Genomic DNA, 23992 nt, shown 5'->3' with positions numbered 1-23992 from the left:
TGGAAAGATAGTAATAAAGGATATAAGGAACCTCTTTCAAACCAATTTTTAGCTAAGGAGATATGTGAGCATTGATTCAAGACTATTTAGTAGTATATGAAGTAGAAACATAAGAAAGTACAAGTTATAGTATTAAGGTAGATAATGATTTTGATAGAAGTATAGAGATAAGTAGATTTTGGACTTCTACCATTTTTATAATTTAAAAAAAAAAATACCTTAAAAAGCATTATTGAAAACTTTAGCTATAATATATAGTCTAATAAGTTTAAAAGATTATATAGAAGTTCTTTTAGTTTATGGATATATTACTAAGACCCAAGATGAAGCATTGATAGAAGAAAAGAAAAAAAGAAATTTTGATGACACAAGAGAAAGAAATTCTTCTAAGAGGCAAACTTGAGGAGACAAGGCTCATGAAGTGGCTTCGCAAAAATTATCTACAAAAGATACTTCAATGACATTGGAAGAAAAAATAAAGGAGACAAAAGTTAAAGATAAATCAATAACTTATAAACTACTTTTTGATATTGAAGTATCAAAAAATTTAAAAGAAGTGTTGGATGAAAGTATATCAAGTACTAAGGTGGAATTTATACTAAAAGAGATTTTAGGAATTATAAAAGACTTTCATGATATTATTATTGATTGCATTAAAAAGAAGAAATAAGTCATGTCATTGATGCAAAGATATATAAGGATGAAAAAAAGGTTGATAATTCTTACAAGAAATTACTAAATGAAAAGAATGATTATAACCAATAAGTATTTTTTAAGATTATGGTGATAAGAAAATAGAAACTTCAAGCCATTATATTCAAAAGTATTAGACAAAGGCAACTACAAAAGTATTGGTGAAGGTGGAAAATATAAAAGAATTAGTTCTTGTTTTAATTGACAATTGTTCCAAGATAAATCTTATGTCTAAAGATCTTTATAAGAAGCAAAGGTGGCCAATTGATATAAAGCATAGATGGATAATAGAAGCAGCTAATAACATAGAAGATGAATTATGTGAAACTTACTTAGATGTTAAAAATCTAGATTGAAGATGTTGCAACAAAACAATATTTTTTTGTTCAAGATATAATAGCTTATGAATTGATTTTAGGACAACCATACATGATAACAACATGAATAGAAACAAAAGTGCTTGATGATGGTTCTGCCTATGCAGATTTTTATGATGTAATATGGCTAATAAGTGAAAGAGCAAAGAAAATATAATATTTTAGAAGAACTTATTTCAAAATATTATATCATATTATCTTAGAAATATAAATAATAGTCAAAAGATAGTAAATTAAAAGTACAAATGCTGCCTATATACAAAGTGGACTTCTATTTACTTTGTAGAGCCATAAATAAAGGAAAATATTATAGATTAAAAAAATAAAGAATAAAGAAATATGTAAGAAAAAATTAAAAGTTGATTTTAGTAAAAGTTACCTCAAAAAGACAAAAATTGATACCTAAAGAAGACTAGTAGTTAACTTGGGTCAAAATGAGACTATAAGGAACAAAACCAAGCACCTAAAGTGATTCTAAGGTTCTTTTGGAAATTAAAAAGTTAGATTTAAAAGTAGACTTAAGAAGATATTTTTATACTTTAATTTTTTTCTATTTGAATTAATATTGAGATTTTGAAGAATTTTCAAAGTTAGTGATGTTTTTAGAAGATTCAAGTTTTGAGAAATAAAAACATGTTTACAAATTTGAGGATTTTTTCAGTTTTGTAATATATATACTAGTGATATTAAGAAATTTTTTTTTGTGCTTGTTATAAATGTATATGCAAAATTTGAGATCAATCAAATAGTTAGATTGAAGCATATGAGGGTTTTTGTAGGTTGAGGTTTGAAAAATTAGAGTTTGAAGGTCAATGACTGTTTCTAAAATCTTTAGTAATTTTTTAATTGAATTAGAGTAAAAATTATTTGTATAAATAATAGACTTGTTTTTTTAACATTTATGTGATATTTAGAAGAAATTCAATGATTTAAGAAGGAAATATTGGTGCTAAAAATTCAGCATTAAGGTTAGAGTAGGATGTTGCCCAACATCTGATTGGATTATCTTGCATTTCTTTCAATTGATAAGTACAATAAATTTTATCTTTCTTGTGTTTATTTCTAATCAAATTTTTAATAAGTGTGTAAAGTTTGAGTTGATATCAATTGATCAATCATTAATTGTTAAGGTTTTAATTTTCTATAGAGTTTATTAAGAGTTTGTTTAAGATTTAGAATTTGATTAAGATTTGTTTAGGATTTGATTTAGGATTTGTTGGAATTTCATTAGAATTTGATTTAAGATTTGGTTAAGATTCAATTAGGATTTCAATTAAAATTTGACTTAAGGTTTGATTAAGGTTCAATAGGATTTCAATTTGAATTAAATTAAGATTTGGTTGGGATTTATTTAAGGTTTTTATTTTTAATATTTCTTTAGGATTTTTTTATATGTTTAAAAAAATTATTTCTAATATTTTTTTAAAATTATTTTTTTAAAATATTTATTTTTATATTTCTTTAAGATTTCTTAATATTTTTTTTTTTAAAATTAATTTATGTCTTCTTTGTGTTTCTTTTATAAATTCTTTTAAATTTATTTTGAATTAGTCAAATTTTGATTAGGATTATTAAGGTTTACTGAAAGTTTATTTAAGATTCTATTAGACTTGGTAGAATTGTTATTGCATTTCTACTTATCTTTCATAACTAGATATCTGGTATATTCTCAAGCAAGAATACATGAAATACAACAACAAATACATAATGAAGATGGAAGGAGAGTGGTACAATTTTTATCTATGCCTCCTAATTATTAATAAAATTAACATTGATTAAAAAAAAAAAATCATTCTCAAGAGTCATTGAAGAATTTAAGAATTTTAGAAAAGTACTATTATAAAGCAAGATTATGGAGGTTCAAAAAAGAAGATATTCTTGCAAGATGTAGATGCCTTTGATATTAGCTTTATTGATATTTTAAAAAATGGAAGTATTATATACAAAAAAAAAATTAATTTTAAAAGAAATATATATATATATATATATGAAAAAGAATTATATAAATTAAGAACATTAAAAGAAGATAAGAGGATTTTAGGTGTTTATGAAGAAAATGGATTGGAAGATTTTTTAAAATTAATTACATCTATTGGATTAAAAAATGATGATAAGATTATATAGATTCATTGAAAGAAGATTTATTCTATATTTAAATCCAATATTAGAAGATTTATTCTACATCTTTATGGAAATATTTAAAGAAATGCTTGCAAAATGAGGCAAATAATTTATCTTTGGACTTCATGAAATAGATTCATAGATCCTAATATTATTGCTTCTATGATTATATTTACAATATAATATATACTTTTAAATTTAAGGCCAATTCTTATAATAAAAGAATACTTACCTAAATTGGTGGAGTTATTAAAAAAAAGATATAAATGAAGATTTTGGAGCCTTTTTTTGCTCTATATTCTAGTTGTTGATTTACAATATCTAAAAAAAATTAAATTATTATATTTTATTCAAGATATGCAACTAGTAAATGTAATAAATATTAAAAATATAGGTATAGGACCTTTACTAGATGATTTTGCTAAAGCATTTATAGGAAGAGAAATTTATTCAATGAGTGATTTATATATGGGCTATGATTAGCTTCAACTTGCACATAGGAGTAGAAATCTAATAACAATGAGAATGCCACTTGGATTGCTTAAAAATTTTATACTTTCACAAAGTACTACAAATTTAGTTGCTTTTATGATGAATAGAATAAACAAGGTATTGAGAGACTTTATTTTTAAAAATACTATGCCTTTTCTAAATAATGTTTCTATCAAAAGATGTAAAGATAGAAAAAAAGATGGATATTTAAATGAGAAGAGGTACCACACATATATTATTGATTATATACAAGATTATAAAAATATTATAAATCAATTAAAAAAAATTCATCTTATACTTTCTAGAGCAAAATTTATATTTGGAATTTAAGAAGTTATCATTGTTGGATATTTGTGTGGATTTTATAGAAAAAAATTGGATCCAGGCAAAGTTGATGCAATTGAAATGATGAAGAATACATGTCACTCTTTAATAAAAGTACGCAGGTTTTTAAGGACTTATATATTTTATCATATATAGATTTGTCATTATGCTCATATAGTAGATTCATTATATAAACTATTAAATAAGGGTTGTTGATTTAAATGGAAAAAAATATACTAAAATAATATAAAAGCTAAAGATGTTATTATTGATACTTCCAATTTTAAAAAGAATTAATTATGAGTATATTAGAGAAGTAATACTTACCATAGATACTAATCCTATTGCTACTGGGTGGGCTATGGATTAAGATAATTTAAGTAGAAATAGATTTGTAGTTCAATTTGGAGCTAAATTTTTAAGTACTTGTCAACAAATATATTTATAAGTCAAAAGAAAATTATAGAAGGTTTTTTTTACCTATAAAAGTTGAAACGATTATTTGATAGGTATAGTGGTAGAAATTGAAACAAATTATTTGTCATTGCTTGAAATGATTATTAATTTTTTAAGACCAAATATTGTAATGCTAAGATAAATTACTTATATCAAATCATTAAATCCAAAATTTAGATATGTTGCTAGAAAAGATAATTTTGTGGCAGACATGTTGTCTTCAGTACAATATGAAAGAAAAAACAAGATGGTTGAAGACATTGATGATGTAAGATCAGAATTCTATTTAGTATCAAATTTTAGCAATTAATATAAGTTATTTTTTGAAGAGCTTTATAAAAAAAAATATTAAATATTAGTAATTATTTGAATATTTTGATTAAAGAAAAAAATTAGTCTATAAAAAAAAATTTAAAAATAAGAAAAAAGATACATAGATTCTTATTTCAAAAAAAAATCTTATGGAAGAGATCAATGAAAAGAATTGAGATGCTACAAGTAGTAATAGGCAATAAGAAAGAGCAACAAAAATTATTAAAAAAAATTCATGATAGTTTATGGATAAGACATAGGAAAATTTGGACTACTTTTGCTAAATTTAAAGAATGATATTAGTAGAAAAATATATATTGAGATGTATTTTTATTTGTAGAATCATGTGAAACTTATCAAATATATTCTAATATACAACATCAAGATGGTCTACATTCAACATATGCTTTGGCTATTTATTTTAAATTGATTTTTGATTTGATTATTATACTAATTAGATTATGAAAAATGAAATATTTAGTCTTGACCTAAGTAATTTTATCAATCCAAGTAAAAGATAGTGTATTAAAAATAAAGTCTACAAAAAAAAAATTGTAAATTTTTGCTCTAAGATTTTAGTTGTCATTATGAATATTTAGAAAAATTATTAAAAATTATAGAGAATTATTAAAAAGAAAATTGAAATGGCTATTATAAAAAGATAAGGAAATTAGAGACTCTTGAAACTAAACTAGAAGCAAGAAAGGAATTAAAAAGAGTGAAAAAGGCTTCACTTTTGCTTCTATATATACTATCTATCTAAGATCTATGTAGCGACATTCTATAGGACCTCCAAAAATATGTTGACTTTGCAAGATATGTATCTTAACTTATAAGATAAGTTTTCTATATGGATGCTACATAGTTAGGTTGTTTTGCAAGCTTCCAATACATGTGGTATATAGTTAGCTTGTTGACCAAGTTTTTAATCTATCAATCAACTACAAACACATGTAAAGTCAAAATAATGTCTAAATAGCTTCTTAAAAGCTACTTTAGAAGGTATTATGAAATTAATCTTTTTCTATCTTTTTCTACTTATTTATATTACATGTATAAAAATTATAGTAGATATATATCCTTGACATTATCCCCACTTCAAGAGATGAGTTCCACGAAGAACAATGATCACATCTTGAGAAAGTCTAAGATATTGCAAATTATATTTGTCATGTACTCTAAGATTTGTTTTCTTTGAAGGTAATTGATAGATTCTCTCAACCATTGATGTTATTTTATAATATGACTATATAATAAAAATATAATAAAAAATAAATTTCTAATTAATATCTAATCATCTTAGTTCAATAATAATTTAAGATATTTAAACATGGCTTTTATAAAAGCTTTTTAGTTTATTTTTTTGTCTTATTAGCTAGTAGATTAAAAGTTGATTAATAATTTTATCTTTTAGGTTATAAAAATTCTTTTACTGCATTAGAAGGGCCATAAATTAATAAAATAAGGTTAAAAGAGATAAATAATTAACATGATTGATACTAAGATTAAATTGAAGATAGGATTGGACTAAAAAAGCCCTAGGATAGATTAGATTGATACTCGAGGGTTGACTGTTTATGGAACAAGGTTGAAATCAGATCTCTAGCCACTAAAATGACCTCCTATAGCAAAGTAGAGGGACATTCAAAGATTAATAATTAGGATTTGTGACTTAGCTTTAAGTTTATTCCAAAGGTGTAAGGATTGTTTTTAAAGGGCTTGGAATGACTTTATAATTATTATTTAAAGTCAAGGTTTATATCAATGATTTGGAACTTATGCTATACAACTAAGACTAGCACTCTCAACAAGTTTTTGCAATTGGTGTCACATCTATAATTTAAAATTTGGTAGTGATTGATTGATTGGATGTATTAAGTGTGTATAAAATTTTGTATCAGTTTAACAATGTAATTAAAAGATATCTAAGTTTTGATACAAGAGGGTATTAAAAGTTAGCAGTTTGAAGTTGAATAGGATTTCTATGATATCTAAAGACCTACTACTTAGATCAAAATGGAATTTGACAAGGTAATAGAAGACTTTAAGATCAAGCTATACATTCATTTTGAATTAAGTTAACAGTTAAAGAAGGAGAAATTACTACTGAAACATCTACATCAACTTTCAACTTGATAGCCAAGTAACATTAATGTAGTTTTTGGACTTTTTCTGACAATTTGTAAGTTGAATTGGACTAAAAATTTATGATCATATAAAAGACTTATAGTGGCATCTGTGTGCAAAATTTTGTATCAAGTAGACAATTAAATTAAGAAATAAAACTTGCCAAAGTTTACTAATGAAAATTAGGGCTTACAAAGAAAAATCAAAATTACCTAATTATGAAAGTAATAAGATAATTGGAGTTTATGTATGGTTGAGGTTTCTAAAAAGAATATTTTTGAATACTTTGTATCAGCTTTGAGTACTTTTAAATTAAAATTTGAATTGTATTTTTCTTATATAGATAGAACCTATTATGATTTTTTAGATATTTATAAAATACAAATTCACCTTCTACAGCCAAGAGTCCAATGCATTTCCAAACAAGACAACAAATATTACAACATCAATAATGTTCCATTCTAAAGTAGAAAGACCACCTTGTTATTTGATTATTATTGAAACCTTCATAACTTTTTTCAAACAAAACATTTGTAATAGTATCAAAAGTCGTTTCTACCTCCAATAAAATCACTGAACATCAAGAATCTCTTTGTAGGTCGTAATACCAAACTTATTTTATCTTGTCATATATTTGACAAAGAACATATTGTTCTTGAAGGTCTTTATCTCTATTACATTGTTGGGATAGAGAGAATTTATCTTAATAAAGCATTAGGCCTTTAATTGTCACTAATTACTCAACTAAGTTATAAGATAAAAAAGTACCAAGTTTATATATAAAATTATTCTTATAGATGTAATTACATTAATATATAAGCCTTAATTACAAAAGATCATTCAAAATATGATAAAAATATTATAAAATCTTATATATCCTTAAAGTGAATTTTTTTTCAAACTTCAATAGCTCATATCTCATAATTGGACTATTCAAAAGAAACAAAATTTTACATAAAGTATTGATATACTTTCAAAAACTTCCATAAAAAATTTCAATCATAAATTTGTTACAGATCTTGAGATATTGTCAAAACTCTAATAATAGCTTCAAAACCTTACTTACATATATCCATGTGTAAATTTCTTCATACCACACAAATTAAGTACTAAAATATCATAAAATTTTGATATATAGCTTTTTAACCTAATAACATACACTTTTAGAAATTTTGAGCCAAAAATTCGTCTAGAAACTCAAGATATGGCTCCAATCAATACTATCGATAAAACAACTCACTTATTGCCTTTGAATTATATATATATATATATATATATATATATATATTGACTTCAATGGTCTATAATTCCTTCATACAAACTTCAAATATAAAAATTCCTTTACAAAAGACATAGATCTTAAAATCATTGTTGTAGTTGAACCTTTTGATTTCTAAAATCTATTGTAAAAATCCTTGTATCTTTAAAAGAGTAATAGTATGTCTTAAAAAGACACTTTAACTTTAAACAGCTATAACTTCATCATCCTAACTCTAAAGCTTTTAAAATTTATAAAAAAATTATAATACAAATTCTAAATCTTATAATATTTAATTTTTATTCTCAAATGCTTCTTTTGAAGTAGCCAAAATCCTTATTATGGTCATAGATAGCCTGCTAAATTCCTATTAGGCATGGTCTTTGACTAATAGGGATAAAGATCTTCATCTTTTGCCTTCATTCATCCATACCTTACTTTCATCCTTTTAAATAAGTTTTTGAAAGGTTTGGATCTTCATCTTTGAGCGCTAATCTTTTCTTTAAATTTTATACTAAATATCTAAATATTATATAATTTAAATACTATAATCAACATTGGTAAATATTAAAATAAATTTTCTTATATGAACTCTCTTTAAATTAATCTATTAACTACTCTAATGTACCTCAATATTTACAAATATATTATATATTTTAGTTAAGTTTTATATACTATAAACAATTATAATACAACAATGTTATCTTAAAGGCTATGATAATTGTAATGACTTATTTAATAATATCACTAATAATGGCTCTTGACTTGAATCCATTGGCTATTGATTCTTCAACTCTTTAATGCCACAATTATATAGAAATTACAAATAAGAATAGAAGGTAGAATATGATTTTTCTTAAATTATATTTTTTTTATAACAAAGGTTTGTTATCCTTCATCTTGTTTTGATAGATTTTTTTGATGAAAAGTTTTGATCTTCTTTATTACATTTACAACATTTTTTATTATCTTCCATGTATGCTTGCTAATATTGTATTTACACCAATGAATAAGATATTCCAACCTATGTCAAAGTCGCCTTGACTTTCAGACTTCTTCTACCTTGAATTCTTGATTATTATTCACTTCTATAGGAGGTAGTGGTATTTGTCTTTTTTTCGAGATATACATTGTCTTATATGGTTCTAAAAGAGACACATAAAATATGAGATGGATTTTCAAAGACTTTGATAAATGTAATTGATAAGCCACTAGATTGACTTGTTTACAAATAGGAAATGGTCTAAGTCTATAATTATCCAACTTATTACAAAGACAAATAGTTTTAATATTATAACAAAGTAATCATATTTTTTCACTAATATGAAAATAAGGTTATTCCTTATGATAAGCATCTACATTGCTCTTTTATTATTCTTGAGCATCTTTTAGTTGTACCTTCATTATTGTTTGTAGCTCAAATAAATGATTTACCAAATCTTTCGCCATAGGAATATTAACTTTTAAAAAACCAAAAGCATCAAGTTATAGATGATAATCATAATTAGAAAAGAGAAGTATTTTTTACGTAGAAGAATGTATGATGTTATTATAAGCAAATCCTATCAATGGAAAAAAATTTATCTAATCATCTTATTGGTAGTTGATGGTACACCTCAAATATTACTCCAAAACTTAATTTTCATACTTTATTTGTCCATCAAATTCAGAATAGAAAGCTAAAGATAATTTAATATCTATTTTTAGAATCTTAAAAAATATTCTCCAAAATCTTAATACAAACTGGATTTTCCTATTTGATATAATATCCTTAGGCAATCCCTGATAGTGATAGATATTGTCAAAGAAAAAGCTTGGCTATTTTTTCACCTATAATAGCTTTTGTATATAGTACAAAACATGCCATCTTTGTGAAATAATTTACTATCACAAATATAGAATCACAAGAACTTGAGATTGAAAGATCTTTGATAAAATCCATAGAAATAAAAGACCATAGTTGTTTTGAAATGGATTATGGTTGGAAAAGCCTATAGGATCGATAATGAGGAGTTTTTGACCTTGAATAAATGTCACATGATTGGACAAAGTTTTTCACTACCTTTCACATTTGTAGCCACCAAAAATCTCTAGATATAAGTTCTAAAACTTATTGTATCTAACATATGCGGCTGCTAGAAAGTCATGATATGCTTAAAGATCATGTAAATATAAAAGCATAATTTGAAATAGAGTAGGTTTTTTTTAAACTCAAACTTGAAAGCATCATGAAACTTAAAAGAAGGATTTTTGATATCATAAATAAGAGGATCAGAAGACATACTTGATTAAATTTATTTAACAAGGATTGAATCAACAATCAATGTTAATTTTATTGCTCTAAGATGAAAATGCTCTAGCTTCAAGAGAATTATTCTTTTTTGATTAAGAGATGTGTCTCCTTCTTTGCTCTAAGATAAGAATGTTTAAAAAGAGCATCTGACAAATCTTATTATTTTTCAAATCAATAAGTGATCTTAAAATCAAATCTTAATAATGACTTGCTCCAATGGGCTTCGCAATGATTCATAACACATTCTAATATAAAGTATTTAAGATTCTTATGGTTGATATAAAAAATAACTAGATTAGAAGCGCCTTCTAGATAATGGCACCATTCTTAAAATGGATCTACAATTGTAAGAAGTTATTTGTCATGAATCTTGTAGTTGATCTTAGCTATTAAAAATTTTTTTGAATGAAAAGCTCAATATAAAGTTTATTATTTATTCCCATTTATGGTGATACAACATCTAAAGCAAATTTTGATGTGTCTATTTCTATAAAATATTACTTTTGCTTCTTGATTTTATTGAAGTTTGTCTTTACAAATCAAACATGTAAGTAGAGCTACAACTTGAAAAAAGTTCTTGATGAAGATCTAGTAGTAGGTGGCAAATCTCAAAAAACATTAGACATCTCCTATCATTTATGAAATCTTCTAATGCATAATAATTTAAATTTTCTTATGATCCATCTTAAGTCCTTCATTTAAAATGATGTGTCCTTGGAAGTCGATTTAAATAGTGTAGAATACACACTTTCCTATATTGGCTTAGACTCCCACATCTCTTAGTTCTTGTATCACACAATGAACATGAAGTTTATGTTCTTCTATGTTTTTAGAATAGATTAAGATGTCATCCAGGTAACACACAACAAAGTCATCTAAAAACTCTCAAAAATCATCATTCATTAGATGTTAGAAAATTGTTGGTGCATTTATAAGTCCAAAAGGCATAACATTGTATTCAAAATATCCATACCTTATTCAAAATGTAATATTTTATTCATCTCTTTCTTCGATGTGTATTACATTATATACCTCTCATAGATTTATTTTTATATAGATCTTAATTTAATTCAATTGATCAAGAAGTCCAAATATAAAAAGTAGAAGATTCCTATTTTTAATGGTAATTTTGTTGAGTTTTTGATAATCAGTGTACATCCGCAATGTTCGATTTGTTTTTTTCACAAATAAAATTGGAGCTTCTACTGGAAATTTGGAGTAGTGTATAAAGTTTTTGACTAGATTTTCATCAATATTCTCCTTAAATTCAATCAATTCATTTTGTGATAAACTATTAATTGGTCTAAACAATGGTTGAGTTTCTTCTTAAAGGTAAATTGAGTAGTCATATAAATAATGTTTTCATAGAGTATCCACATTCTTTTTCTCAAATACATCTTGAAAATCTTAATACTGGCTTGGAATACCACTTAAAGTCTTTCCACTATTAGAAACAAGTGCGACATAAATAACACAAGGTAATCCTTCTTTTGTAATATGTAAGAAGATTCTTGTACTTACAAATATAAGTTTAATTACACTAGACTTATGACTTTTTACTTAATCAATTATATTCTTAGTTATACTTTCAAAAAAGTCAAGACTATAAGAAATCCAATCTATTTTTGAATTATATTTTTTTAGCCATAATAAATCTAAAATGACTAGATTAAAAGGAGATCTAATAATATTAAATATTATAAAATTACTATGACTATTAATTATTAGTTCTATAGAAAAGATTTTATGAATAATATTTCTTGAAGACAATGGACTACCATCTATGACTTCTACATGAACAAATTTAATTTTCTTCACTAAAGGTATACTATGTATTTTAACAAATTCTTCATCTAACAAACACAATGAGGCTCCTAAATCTAATAAGATAGAGGCTTTGTGATGTTTAGGTTCTAAAATAATATTTTTTGTAAAATAAGGGTAGGGTTCTAAATAATATACACAAGTACACTTGTGTAACTTTCAGATCAAAATTCAAAAATTATTTGTCATACTTCACAGCAAAGTTAATTGTATGACTCAATATTTGAGAATCAAATAAGTTGAGCATTAATTTTTTTATCTCATATTATAATTTTTAGAAAAATTAGATAACAAATGCAACATCATTGCACTTGATATCATTTACAAGTTATTGAAACTATGAAGCATATAACATTATTGATTGATTATCTTATTATAAAATATAGATTTTATTGATTATAATATAAATTATATCATATTTTTTATTTATAGATCAAAATTTTGCTAAAAAAGCCTTCAAATTATCCAATATTAAATCTTATTGTTGAAGAAAAGATGAAAATTATAATAATGTTAAACTTGAAAGGAGTATATCAATGAATCTAACTTGTGATCTTGGAGTTGAATAGTTTTGGAATTGAAGTTCAATCAAAAATTTTACTTGATTGATAAATCTTCAAAACTTGGATCTTATGTCAATAAAACTTCTTGAGCAGTACAACCTTTGATTTTCTAACATTAGAAGGATATTCCATCATAGGAAAAAGGATGTGATTTGATGTAGTTGTTGAAGCACCTTCAATCATATCTATATCTTTGCTCCTTCCCATTTTTTTTACTTCCTATAGTGGTAAATTGAGTGGATGTATTGCAAATATTAATTTCCTCAATTATTCTTGCATTTGTGCCATTTCATTCTTCATTTTAAAAAGCTTTGCCATAATGACACTTAAAAAAAGAAAGATATCTAATATCACTTAAAACAAATAAAAGAGAAGACTTTAAAACAAAGAATAAATATTAAAGACAATATCAATTTAAAACATGATAATCTGTAACTTCTAATATGCTTAAGTCTTATCAAGAGAAAGAGATAATCTACTCTTAATCAAGAAAAGACAAATCTTTGATATTGTAAGTGTATTCTTGTCAATTTTTCAATGATAAGAACTCAATAAAAGCAAATAAAGAAATAAGACTCACTCAAAGAAATATAACAAAGTAGAAATAGAAAAATATGTATTTTAAAAAAGAAATTGAAATGGTTATTGCAAAAAGACAAGGACATTAGACTCTTGAAACTATACTAGAAATAAGAAATTAGTTGATAAGAATGAAGGAGGCTTCATTTTTGCCTCTATATATATTCTCTATTTAGGATCTATGTGATAATGTTCTATAGGACCTCCAAAAATGTATTGACTTTACATGATACATATCTTAACTTATAAGGCAAGTCTTTTATATGGACACCATATAATTAGCTTATTCAAGAAGCTATCAACATGTTTGGCACATGGTTAGCTTGTTGATTAAGTTTTTAATCTACCAATCAATTACAAACACATGTAAAGTCAAAACAACATCTAGAAAGCTTTTAAGAAGCTTTTCTAGAAGATATTATGAAATTAATTGATTTTTATCTACTTCTACCTATTCATATTATATAAGGAAGAATTCCAATAGATATATATCCATGACATTGGATTCTAGTACCAAAATATCAATGGCGTACCATTGGAATTCATTAACAAGAGAGCATGTATGTTGGTTTTTATTCACTAAGCATTATTTGTATTGTTGATCTATCAACTATGACATTATTATATGCATGTTTTTTAAATTTTTGTTTTGAAGAGAATGTATTTCTATCTCTTTCAAAAAAAATATTTAATTAAAAAAATAGAATACTTGTGTTTGAAGTACCAAAAATGTTTTCAATGAATCTTGATCCTAAAATATCTTTGGCTAAAACTGAATTTGTCAAGATTTTGTATCTAAAATAGATTGGAAATGAAAAACTTGATGGCTTCAATGATATGCCTTCAATTATAAGAATTTTCATTAATGAGGCTAAAAATACACATGTTCAAATTACTATACTACTAACTAATATACTTCAAATTATAACATCAAAAATTAAAAAGACTTGTGGACCAAATAAGTAACCACATAAGAAAAAGGCTATAACATTTGTTGATTCTAGTATTATCTTTGTCGAAAGTATTTTAGTTATACTTATACCTATGACTTGATTACTTATTAAGCACTTAAAATCAAGAAAATTGAATCTATAAATAACCTTGTTAATTTCTTCACCAAAGTTCTCCCTTTATAATTATTATTGACTTACTTATAGCATTAGCAACAACTTACTTTTTTTGAGCAAGATAGTTAATAAATTCCTTAAATAATTAAAAAAAAAATGATGTTGTATTCTTTTTCCTTCATCTATGATTTTGTCCTTGAATACAATAAGGTTTTCTCAAATAAGGTTTTAATGAGGTAGTAGTTATTGATCTTGCAAGATTACAAAAATATATAGGTCATAATTCTATGCAAATTTTATGTTATATAAATATTATGATGAGTGAAGATAAGTACTAAGAGAATTAAATGTAGCATAATATTTATTATAATTTATAGTAAATATTGTAACTACAATGTTTGGAATGTAGTCAACAAAAACTGTTTATCTTCTCCCCTTCTCTTTGTATACAATAGACAGCCACATCAATACACAAAGAAATAGCCCTCTCTCCTTCTATACACTCTCTTGTATGTATGTACATTACTTCCAGCTACTCTTGTGTCTCTTCAAACATTCTCAACACTCCCTTGACAACATCTGCTTCCCTTGGCCTCTTACTCTGCTGCAACATCTCCTTGCACACATTCTCTCTTTTGTTCTCAAAGCCGTTTTCTTCATGAGTTTTCTCTCACTGTTTAATCACCAGATGTGTTGGTGGCAGAATGAGGAATTCCCAGAATCCAACATGCACCTTGGACTAACTTAAGTTTGTGATAATTTTCCCTCTTAAACTTTGATACAAGAAGAAATAAACACATAACCAGCACACGAATCAAGTAAGTCTCATTTTGACGTTTGTTCTGCGTGTACTAGAGAAGAGTTGATCTGTATCAAAACACGAGTTCATATGAAAACCCACAGAGGCTCAATTGCAGTATTCACGCACCTCAAGACTGCAGTACACTAAAACCCTCCGTGTTGCGAGAACTGCAAACACAGAGTGGCATGGGTACGCCAGGAACCGATCCAACTAGCGTCACCTGATCCACGTCCAAGTGGACTTGCGCACAGTTACGCATCTTCTCACGAATTTATGAGCTCTCCCGCGTCTCAATCGGGGGGGCGAGTCAACAAGCAACCACGACAAACCAGCAAAGCGAAATTCACGACCAGACTCGGTTGCAGCAGGCGGAAGAAACAACCGAATCTTGGCAGAGAAAGCCTGGAAATGCGACATGAATTCAGGAGGTTCACAACCCAAGTGGAAGAGTGCGAATTAGTGTTTGTAAGCACGGAAGGTGATCGAGAAATGGAAAAAAAATAAAAAAATAAAAAATCATCTACTACATACATGTTGCGAGCACGTACAAATTGCATCCCAGATTGCATGAGCCTGCAATGGTCGAATAGGAGGTTGCACTGGAGGACGCCTCGTTAGTTTTCGTTAGTTCACGAACACAGGACATTCACGCTCGCAATCTTCGCTGTACTATCACAGAAACTATTGAGTACTAAGATTTGGTTAAATTTTAACGATTAGTTTACAAAAGTATTGATAGTTGAAAATCGTTGTCAGTATGTAAACCTCGTCGTAGACAGAATGGAGCTCCACTTTTCGGAAGAAACTAATGACTGGAATTAACTCTGGCAGCTGACAAGTGGATCCCATGATGCATGCTGATAATTTGTGCTAATCTAATACGAAGTTGTCTATCACCTGACATAAGGGTACTACGACAACGCGATAAAGAAGTCCAACATTAGCAGCCTTCTACGCAAAACTGTAATAATTTAAGTAGTACATGATGCATTTGCAATTGTTGGTATACGGCATTTATGCAAGCCTTTGAATTGGAAAAAAACTATTTTTATTTTTTTACTATTGATAAAAACCATAAGCAAATATTTCATAATAAAAATAACTCACAAAACACAATAAATAAATAAATAAATAAATAAAACACAAAAAACACAAAAAACACAAAAAAAGATATAAAAGTTTGTACAGCTGGACTTTTTAGACAAAACCTAAAAGTTAGAGAAAAATTTAAATGATTTTCTTACTTTGTAGATGTCCAATTCTTTTTAAGAATCTTACAAACATCATATCTATTTCTTAGTCTTGTAAACCACATTTCTTATCATCATTTGACACAACTATCTTAAATTTTTGTATCATATCAAACATAGACATCTACATAATTATAAAGAAACTGAAATTTACAGAACTGACTTGTTCATTTAACATAAAATTTTAACTACCATAAAATCATGTACAATGAACCAAAAAAAATTAACTTCCAAAGTTTGACCACGATTTGTAGTATAGATGAGCACATGGGTGCACCTCTAACTCCGCCAGGTCCCGAGACATCCCTAACCCTAAACTTAGCTCATCCAGCTGGTTCTCGCTGGCCATTCCCCCACTTGAATCGGAGATTCCTAGCAACAATCCATGAATTAGGGTTTGTTTCGGTGCGCGAACATGCGGCAACAGGGACGGGGCTGTGCTTCGTGCCACTAATCCATGGCGAATGAGTGGAAGAGGTGCGCGTGCAATGTCTCGATTGGGCCGTTGGTGTCGAACGGGCCGAAACTGACAGCGGTATCACCTTTCGACGATCTCCTTGTCGTTCCTCCCGTTGCCGTTCCGAAACCTTTGCACAAAGCAGCGTCAGTTCTGTTTAATTCAACGAAAATTAATCGAAAATGCTCTGGTCATGCAACGAGCTCGGGTTGTGGCGCTCTGTGCGTATAATTCTCCCTATTTCATAAGTCATTGTCTAGACTGTGCAGTGTGGGTTTTTGCAACTTACTGAGTATTATTCATGGAGGTTACAATCCGCGTGGGCCACCGTAGCGTGGTCATTTGATGTCGATTTGATGCAGCAGGAGTTGCTAATCTCTCCGTGGAATGAAGTAGGCATGATTCGCGAGAAGATGGATGCGTTGCGAACAGGATCAAAACCATTGCACAGTTCCACTCAGTTTCCTGCAAGATTTGTTTCAATGAATTTTGGTCATTTTCTGCAGTAAGAGCGACGCGTCGTGCTTTTGAGATTCGGCTCATCGACTCACTCAGACAGCACAAGTTGTCAATAGTAGTGGCTCATATACGTCGAGAGAGTAATTAAGCCTCGTGGCAGTTACACTTTCTGAGCTGGTGACGTGTTTCGTCATTGGATTAAATTTGGAGAATCGAAAGCATAAAATTAGATTTTCACTAGATTGTGTCGTGTTGGATTTACCGAAGGAATATCCGGTAGAGCTTCATGTAGCCTGATGGCTGTCCGTTCCACGAAAATCACCAACGGGTTCGTCGACCTGAGACGACTCGTGTAATTCTGTGTATTCTCGGCAAATCGGTGGACCATAGCTTACGCTATTGCGTGAATGCCTTCGAAATTCTTAGTACATCGCAACTCATCCACAACGAAGCCTCCCCAATCCATGCAGCCGCCAGTGCTTTCCAACCCCATCCCACTCTGGTTTGAACCTCTTCAAAGCTGTGGAAGTGCAAATTATCTGCCATCATCACCCCCAGACCATGATCCACGAAACGGTCAATGACGCTTCTCACTATCGCGAGTTTTCTTCTCTTCTTTGGATGGGGATCATCGCGGACGCTTAACGTCTCTATAACCAAAATCGGGGATTCAAAATTTGTCGAGACTGCTGTTTGGTTTCTGGTGATTGGTGGTCCCCAATAATAGTTCACGAATTTTTTCCATTTTAGAAAAGGACAGGCGAGAAGTAGGTAGGGGTCCTTGCAAACTTTTGGAAACCCAGTGGACTGTTGCACTTTGCTCAAACGAAGCCAACCTCACGAGCTCCTGCGTGAGATGTGTTGTGCCTTTCACTGGCTCCACTTGTTTTTTCCGAGTTGTTTGGCACTGTCGTCCTTTCAAGGACAGAACCTCATTCAATCGCTGCCTCTGCTTGGACGGCCTCTTCCTGAGGCACGAATCGTGCTTCTCTTAGGTGCCTAATCTGTCGCGTCTTTCTTGATGAGTGTGCGGCTGGATACAACTGGGTCCTTCCTTCCTATTGATGCCTAACTGCTCTACAGGCGGTCCCGGGGTCAGTGACAATCTATCGTCTGCTGCGACAGTGACCGTCTTCTAACTTTTGTACTGGTCTGCTGAATGTAACCGCTTCTCCTTTCATGCTTGTACTGGAGCTGCATCAGCACGAGGGCTTCACCTTACGGGCATTGGTGGAGTAATGGAGTTAACTGCAATCCGGTTGCTTTCCGAGAATTAACCCCTGCAGTCCAAGTGCCTATCGATTGCTTCTCCAGCTAGAGGGTGCAGTGTGACGCCAAATTCTGTCAATTTTGTGGGTTCACATGCGGATTTCAGTGTCATCTGCCCGTTTTTTATGAGTTCAAGGCTGAGCATTACGTATATAGATATGGTGTTCGAGATCCACTCCTTTGTCTCTTCCGCCATCACCTAGTAATTCTGCGTAGAATTTGCACATGTCTTTCATTCAGTATGTACAAGCTGTGATGGGATTCAGGCCATTTCTCGGCCGCGAGAGCCTTCAATTGGGGAGATGATTGAATAACTGAGGATTGAAGTTGCAGCTAGTGAATGGAGTTGTGGAATTCGGAATATAGCGCCCGAGAGGATCAAATTATATTTAGTGGTGCAATGAAGTTATTACTCCCGGTGTTCTCTAATAATCTCTTTAGTAGTATTTGTATTGGACAGTAAATATTTGATCAGCACATGACGTTTTACTGCCCCTGTAGCGTCTCGTAGTGTATGACTCTTGCTTGCGAATCCCGTAACACTCCAGTATCCATCTACAGTCCCCATGTGACGTGCACGCCTCATCCATGATGAGTCTATCTGTATGTACCTCCACACCGTTCCTGCAGAGATTGACTGCGCGTGTTTGAAACCGGACCTCTGTTGACCCAATAGTCAGTAATATATCTTAATGAACGGCGCTCGAGCATGCATCGTGGAGTCTGAAAGATTGGATGGGTTTCTAATGTTCTCCCGTGGTGGGCTGTCGCAGTTCAAGTGTCTGAAGCTATTGCGCATGTTATCACTTGCGACCGAGACGAAAGCATCAGCGGATTGCGCAAGTTCCAGGTATTTTGTGCCAGTCGATGAGGTCGATGAGGATTCCCAGCCAAAATTGGCGCTGGATGCCAGCAGCTACAATTCTAGTATTTTTGTGGTGGCTTCTACCACATGCAGTCCGCGGGCAAGACTTGGGTACATGGGAGTTGCTAATGGAAAACGCAGGAATCGCTTCTATGCATACTGCCCTCACACGTTTTGGCACCTTGGTTATGCTTGACCGGACGAACATCGGCGCATCTCAAATCAATTTGCCAGGTTAGCGTAGATTGATTCCTACCAACCTGCGTTTAATCTCGCAAGTGAATTGCAACCAGCTAGCGGAAAAAAAAAACACACACACACACAGGGACAGGGTCACACCATGAATTGCTAGCGTAGCCGGTCCTATCGGCATGAGCGTGGCATCTGCATACAGTTCCTACTGGACTGAGCCGCACTCAAGTAGTCATTTGATTGGGTCATTGAGAGTGATACTAATCAATAATTGCTTACGGTTTGTTCGTTTTTCAATCTCTCGGATCAAGTGTACATGGCCGTCAGCTTTGTGATATAAATCTGATTGAGAATAGGTCTACTGACACTTACATTTGCACGGTTTCTTTTGCGTATCTTATCATGCCTAATCGTGATGCAACCACTTCACTGACATTGATCGTTATGGAGCCACCTATTTAATCGGTGATCGTGACACTCTGCTCCTTGACGGCACGAAGTTCCTGGTAGAAGCTCTACCGTTGTAAAGGTCGGAGATAGTAACTGGTTCAGAATGTGCATACCCTTCACACCGTCCTAGGTAGTTTGGTTACAAAGGTCGAGCATTAGTCTTCTTCTACTTTTATCTGATCATAGCGTGGACTTGCAGATGGTAAATGCAGAGCCAGCAATGACCTGGTTCTCCAGAGCGATTGCTCCGCTCATTCGGTGGTTTTCGATCCCGCTACCAAGACTGTCCGGCCCCTCTTCCTGATGACTGACCCATGGTGCTCGTCAGGGCAGTTCATGCCCGATGGAACGCTCATGCAAACAGGTGGAGACTTTGACGGATTAAGGAAAATCAGGTGTAAAACTGACGCCGTCTATTTCATTTCTGTCATGGTCAATTTCATTTAATTGAAGGGGATTAGAACTGCCTGTTGAACTGTATGTTGAACACTGGAACAGGACGTTCGTTCCTTGTGAGCCTTCTGGCACCTGCGACTGGGTAGAGTCGACAACACAAGAACTGCAATCAGGTCGTTGGTATTCAACAAATCAGCTCCTCCCGGACGGACGCCAGATAGTAATTGGCGGCCGATCTGCATTCAATTTAGAGTTCATCCCGCCAAACGCCAATGGGCCTCTGTACTTCCCCTTTCTCAACGCCACTAACGACGACCAGAACGACAACCTCTACCCTTACGTTCACCTTTTGCCCAACGGGAACCTCTACATCTTCGCAAACCGTGATTCAATAGAGTACGACTACTCAACCGACACAGTTGTGAGAACCTTTCCGCAGATTCCAGGAGAGCCACGGAACTATCCTTCGGCGGGTTCATCGGTGATTTTACCCCTATTGGCGACGAACAACTTCTCTGTTGTTGAGGTTCTAGTGTGCGGCGGTGCGCAGTATGGCGCATACTTGAATTCTATTTCACAGATGCCGTGCTCAAGCACTTGCGGGAGAATTGTCGTTTCTGACCCCAATCCTACGTGGGTCATGGACAACATGCCGTTTCCAAGGTGCATGGGGGATATGATTCTTCTGCCAACACGCGATGTTTTGATCATCAATGGCGCACAACAAGGTAGTTAGCAAAGACCTATGTTTTGCACCATGGTTCATACAATTCCACCACAGCTTGGCAGTGAGGACTGCAAGGCCCTTGGGGTTCTGAGTTGTTCTCTGTGCAGCCTCCGTAGCTAGTGATGTAGACCGAGGTCGTCATGTGAACCCAGCACTTCTCTCTTTTAACCTGTTGCTCGAAAAAACTCATTAACCTGCCTCCGTGCGACGTGATTTATGTATTCAGGGTCACAGGGGTGGACGAATGCTGTAAACCCCACGTTCAGCCCCGTCCTGTACTACACCTACGCCAGCTTGGGGTACCGCATGGTTGCCCTGGCACCTACGACAATTGCTCGCATGTATCATTCCACGGCCAATCTGATGCAGGTTAGTGCATGGCCTATTCCGGTCAGAGACTCTTATACAATTACGTATTGTAACCCTCGCGACGTCACTAGTCTGTCTCTGACGATGTGCTCGTGGGTTTGTGTTTAGGATGGCCGAATTTTCGTAGCCGGCAGCAACCCCAACCAGTTTTACGTGTTTAATGTGGAATATCCAACGGAGTTGAAGTTGGAGGCTTTCTCGCCTCCATACCTTGCGCCATCTCACGACCTGCAGCGACCGACTGTCACGGTGTCGCCATTGCAGATCACTTACAACACTCTATTCACCATAACCGTCGCATTTCCTGTTCCCCTGACATCTGAATTGGAAATCAACCTTGTGAATGCGCCTTACTCCACGCATTCTTACCAACAAGGCCAGCGCCTGGTGGGCCTCGCCGTGTCTGCATTGGTGCAAGTCGCCCAGGCTAGCGTGTACCAGGTCACTCTTACAGCGCCGTCGACGCCGACTGTGGCGCCCCCGGGGTACTACATGCTGTTCGCAGTGAACCAAGCCATCCCCAGCAAGGGTGTGTGGGTTCTGCTGTCCACCTGATGGATCATTCCAAACCCCTCAACATCCGAGGCTATCTCTCAGGATGTATTCCCTTCCACGTTGCGACCGAGCAGTGATTGCGGAGACAACTTAACTCACAGCAGGAGCAAAAGTGACGACTGCCGTGAATTACTTCAACCTCGATCTCCCAAACAGACCAAAGACAAGTGCATCTGTAACTTGTCTGTCACCGATCGCCAAGAACACCTTGCCGCGCACATCAAGGACAAACCAGCAATTCTGCGGAGTTCACGAAGTAAAGCTGATGGTTGGACGTGTACCTTGGGGCAGGGAAGGAGCAGATCTTGTGCTGCGGGTTTCTGCTAATTCCGTTCAGGAACGCCCAGAGTCCATGAGTCCCGAGACTCCCAGCTAACGCGAGGTGTGTATATTCTACATCAATGCATATTAAATCTAGATCTTGAACTTGGGAAACCAGACTTGGTCGCATGGAACATAAGCCCCAGTGAAGTTGTGCTCTAATTATCGGATATGCATCCTGCGAGTCTAGATTCCATCACTAGCTCGCAAGCATTCTCGCTAACCCAGTGATTCAACTTGTGCCACTGGCGTCTGGCCCTGCAAATTACGCATCAATCAATCATTCCGAGTGCCTCTTCTCATCGCATCATATCCAGATCCGTCCAACGCAAGGTTGGCTGGCAAATCGTGGCAGGGAATTTATGATCTCTGTTGTTGTTCATTTTGTAGGCTCTTTATTTGTTTGTCGTGAGTGTTTCAATCTCCGGAGTTTCACATTCCCGTAAGTACGTCGCGAAATGGGTTTATTTGACCAAAGAGTTGACGAAGAGATCCGAAAGTTGGGTGGCATATTAGTCATTAGATAAAATAGTCAATTTGTAGAGGGAACGAATAGGAAAAAAATTGTACTGTTTATCAAAATATATATCATGAATTGTAAGACTGGGAAATAAAAGTTGAGGTGAAAACTATTATTCTTATGTGAGGCTTCTCAACAGTACTTACTTCTGAGTGTGCTGAAGACTAAACGAATTGGAATCATTTTATAATAAACTAGGATTTATTTAGTATTTCTTCCAGTGCGTTTTATTGTCTGTTTGTTACTGAGCATGTTTAGTTAAATGTGATTCCTTTGGTACCACGATTTTTATTATCTTTGTAGAAAGAGCATTTAATTTTAATGAGCTCCATCGTTTGTGCCCTTTAAGCCGTTCTAAATAATGCCCGAACTAATCAATATGAAAGAGTAATTCACTAAGAGATGCGGTTTAAGCAATGAAAAAGTCATGTGTTACTAACATACTAACATTTCCAAATACTAAGCACCTCTTCCACTTTAAGATATTAGTATAAAACAGAGGGATTGAAGTAAGCTAGTGTGAGGACTAATAATTATAAATTTGGTAAGCTAGGACGCTCTGAAGTAAACACTGCAAGGCTTGAGTTCATCTTGAAAAAGAAAATGGGTAATGGTTTTAAGTGTCTTTTGTAAGAAGTTGGTTGAAAAGCTTCACTTATATTCACCAGAAAAGGTGAATTTGTGTTGGAAAAAGAAATTGTAAGGCATGAAAATGGAAACTCAAATTTCTAAGAATGAATAAAAAATAAAAAATTGGTTATAGAAGATATTGCTGATTTTGTAAAAGATATGCAAGAAATATAATTAATAATTATCAAAATAGCTCAAGAGGGAAAAAATAACTGTAATTATACATATTCACATGCATTCCTTA

At 32.0% G+C, this 23992-nt stretch overlaps 2 protein-coding genes across 7 annotated transcripts; one reads left to right on the top strand and one right to left on the bottom strand.

The window, feature by feature from the left end:
- Positions 1-16667: 16667 nt before the first annotated feature.
- Positions 16668-17865, bottom strand: LOC112292899 (uncharacterized). Its single transcript, XM_024541875.3, has 2 exons — positions 17285-17865; positions 16668-17125 (listed from the first exon to the last, which is right to left on the bottom strand). The coding sequence occupies exons 1-2, from the start codon at positions 17536-17538 to the stop codon at positions 17077-17079; spliced, it is 303 nt and encodes a 100-aa protein (XP_024397643.1). The 5' UTR covers positions 17539-17865; the 3' UTR covers positions 16668-17076.
- A 262-nt stretch (positions 17866-18127) lies between these two features.
- On the top strand, positions 18128-23239 carry LOC112292897 (aldehyde oxidase GLOX). Of its 6 annotated transcripts, none has more exons than XM_024541871.3 (6): positions 18128-18548; positions 19497-19822; positions 20430-20625; positions 20729-21354; positions 21580-21722; positions 21831-23239. In XM_024541871.3, exons 2-6 carry the CDS (start codon positions 19591-19593, stop codon positions 22275-22277), a joined length of 1644 nt encoding a protein of 547 aa, XP_024397639.1. In that variant the 5' UTR covers positions 18128-18548; positions 19497-19590; the 3' UTR covers positions 22278-23239. The 6 variants fall into 6 exon arrangements, 5 of the variants coding, with proteins under 5 accessions (XP_024397639.1, XP_024397637.1, XP_024397636.1 ...); XM_024541869.3 differs by having other exon boundaries at positions 18268-18449; XM_024541868.3 differs by having other exon boundaries at positions 18540-18806.
- The last annotated feature ends 753 nt before the right edge of the window (positions 23240-23992 follow it).

The sequence above is a fragment of the Physcomitrium patens genome, chromosome 15 (genome assembly GCF_059467195.1).
Source record: "Physcomitrium patens ecotype Gransden chromosome 15, ASM5946719v1, whole genome shotgun sequence".
In the NCBI taxonomy this organism is placed as follows: Eukaryota; Viridiplantae; Streptophyta; class Bryopsida; order Funariales; family Funariaceae; genus Physcomitrium; species Physcomitrium patens.
This window is presented reverse-complemented; position numbering and strand designations above follow the sequence as displayed.

Bases quoted from the DNA above. Each gene is read 5' to 3' on its own strand.
- LOC112292899 (XM_024541875.3), bottom strand. From the start codon at position 17,538: ATGAGCCGAATCTCAAAAGCACGACGCGTCGCTCTTACTGCAGAAAAT. The intron at 17,126-17,284 runs GTAAGTTGCAAA...CTTTGTGCAAAG, and splicing joins ACCTCCATGAATAATACTCA to GTTTCGGAACGGCAACGGGA.
- LOC112292897 (XM_024541871.3), top strand. From the start codon at position 19,591: ATGAGGTCGATGAGGATTCCCAGCCAAAATTGGCGCTGGATGCCAGCA. The intron at 21,355-21,579 runs GTAGTTAGCAAA...TTATGTATTCAG, and splicing joins CATCAATGGCGCACAACAAG to GGTCACAGGGGTGGACGAAT. The intron at 21,723-21,830 runs GTTAGTGCATGG...GTTTGTGTTTAG, and splicing joins CCACGGCCAATCTGATGCAG to GATGGCCGAATTTTCGTAGC.